The sequence below is a fragment of the Triticum urartu genome, chromosome 3A, assembly GCF_056163025.1.
Source record: "Triticum urartu cultivar PI428250 chromosome 3A, HENAU_Tu73, whole genome shotgun sequence".
In the NCBI taxonomy this organism is placed as follows: Eukaryota; Viridiplantae; Streptophyta; class Magnoliopsida; order Poales; family Poaceae; genus Triticum; species Triticum urartu.
Genome location: NC_141875.1, coordinates 89231881 through 89233126, shown reverse-complemented (window position 1 = coordinate 89233126; position 1246 = coordinate 89231881). Strand labels below are relative to the sequence as shown.

Here is a 1246-nt window from a genome sequence, read left to right as displayed (position 1 = left end):
ATAGGATGCCGCGGGGAGGCAGCAGAAGCAACGTTCGCGAGGGTACTCCTGTTCCTCGTTCCGCATGACAGGCATGACACTCCCCCGAGCCGTACGTTCCACCACTGCCTCCACCGCCAAATCCTCCCTCCACCGAGCAAATTCTGTGAATGTTTAAGGAAAGACGAAGTAATGATCTGATTGAAATTTTAAGAAGTGGGCAAGCTATGGTTGGGCAGAATGGGAATCAGAATGGTCATCACTCCAAGCTATCAGATTTTCAAAGGACCAAGCCTCCTAGTTTTAGTCAGGTTATTGACACCCTGGAAGCAGACGATTGGCTGCGAACTATTGAGAGGAAACTTGAGATTGCTCATACTGAGGAAGGTGATAAAGTCCCATTTGCAACTCATTATCTTGAACGCGCTACTGCCATATGGTGGGAAAATATAAAAGCCATGTGGCCTGCTGATGAAGAAATCACCTGGTCAAAATTCAAGGATCAGTTCTGGAAGTATCATATCCCTACTGGATTTACGAAGACTAAGCAACAAGAATTTCTCGCGCTCCACCAAGGGAATCAGTTTATGGGTGAATATTTGCAAAAATTCAATCATCTGTCATGTTACTCCCTTCATGATGTGGCCACTGAAGAAAGAAAAATTGATAGATTTCCTGGTGGATTAAACCCGCAACTCCAGTGTACTCTCGGTATGTTTGATTTTCCAGATTTCCAAACTCTGCAGAACAAGGCTTTCATTGCTGAAAGGGAGCATAGGCTTCTATCAGATAATAAGCCTGCTAGAAATGACCACAAGTGCAAGTTTGAGCCAAAGAAGGATGGGCAACCCATGCAAAAGGCTTTTACCTGGAAGCATACTTAGGTGGAATACAAGCCCAATTGGCAACAGAATGTTAACAAGACCACCACTCAAGTCAAGAATGTCGTGACCAACCCAGTGCACGAGGAGCGACAGCGTAACAAATCTTGCTTCAATTGTGGGCAAACTAGACATTATGCCAGACAGTGTCCCAAGAACAGCAAGGCAAATGCTCTATTCAGGCCACAAGTCAACTTTATGGAATCCTGCTCGAACCAGCAAAACATCACTTGGCACGTTCATCACCTCTCCGCAGATGAAGCCCAAGAAAACCCTGAAGTTGTCATTAGTATGTTTCCTGTTAATAGCATACCTGCAGTAATTTTATTTGACTCTGGGGCTTCCCACTCTTTCATCTCTCGGAGTTTTGTTGCCCAAAACAAATT

The 1246-nt window shown here is 44.8% G+C and overlaps 1 protein-coding gene across 1 annotated transcript; it reads left to right on the top strand.

Annotated features, from left to right (window-relative positions):
• Positions 1–206: 206 nt before the first annotated feature.
• LOC147978710 (uncharacterized) lies at positions 207–863 on the top strand. The gene has a single exon (XM_087514858.1). It carries the CDS (start codon positions 207–209, stop codon positions 861–863), a length of 657 nt encoding a protein of 218 aa, XP_087370984.1.
• Positions 864–1246: the final 383 nt, after the last annotated feature.

Bases quoted from the DNA above. Each gene is read 5' to 3' on its own strand.
- LOC147978710 (XM_087514858.1), top strand. From the start codon at position 207: ATGGTTGGGCAGAATGGGAATCAGAATGGTCATCACTCCAAGCTATCA.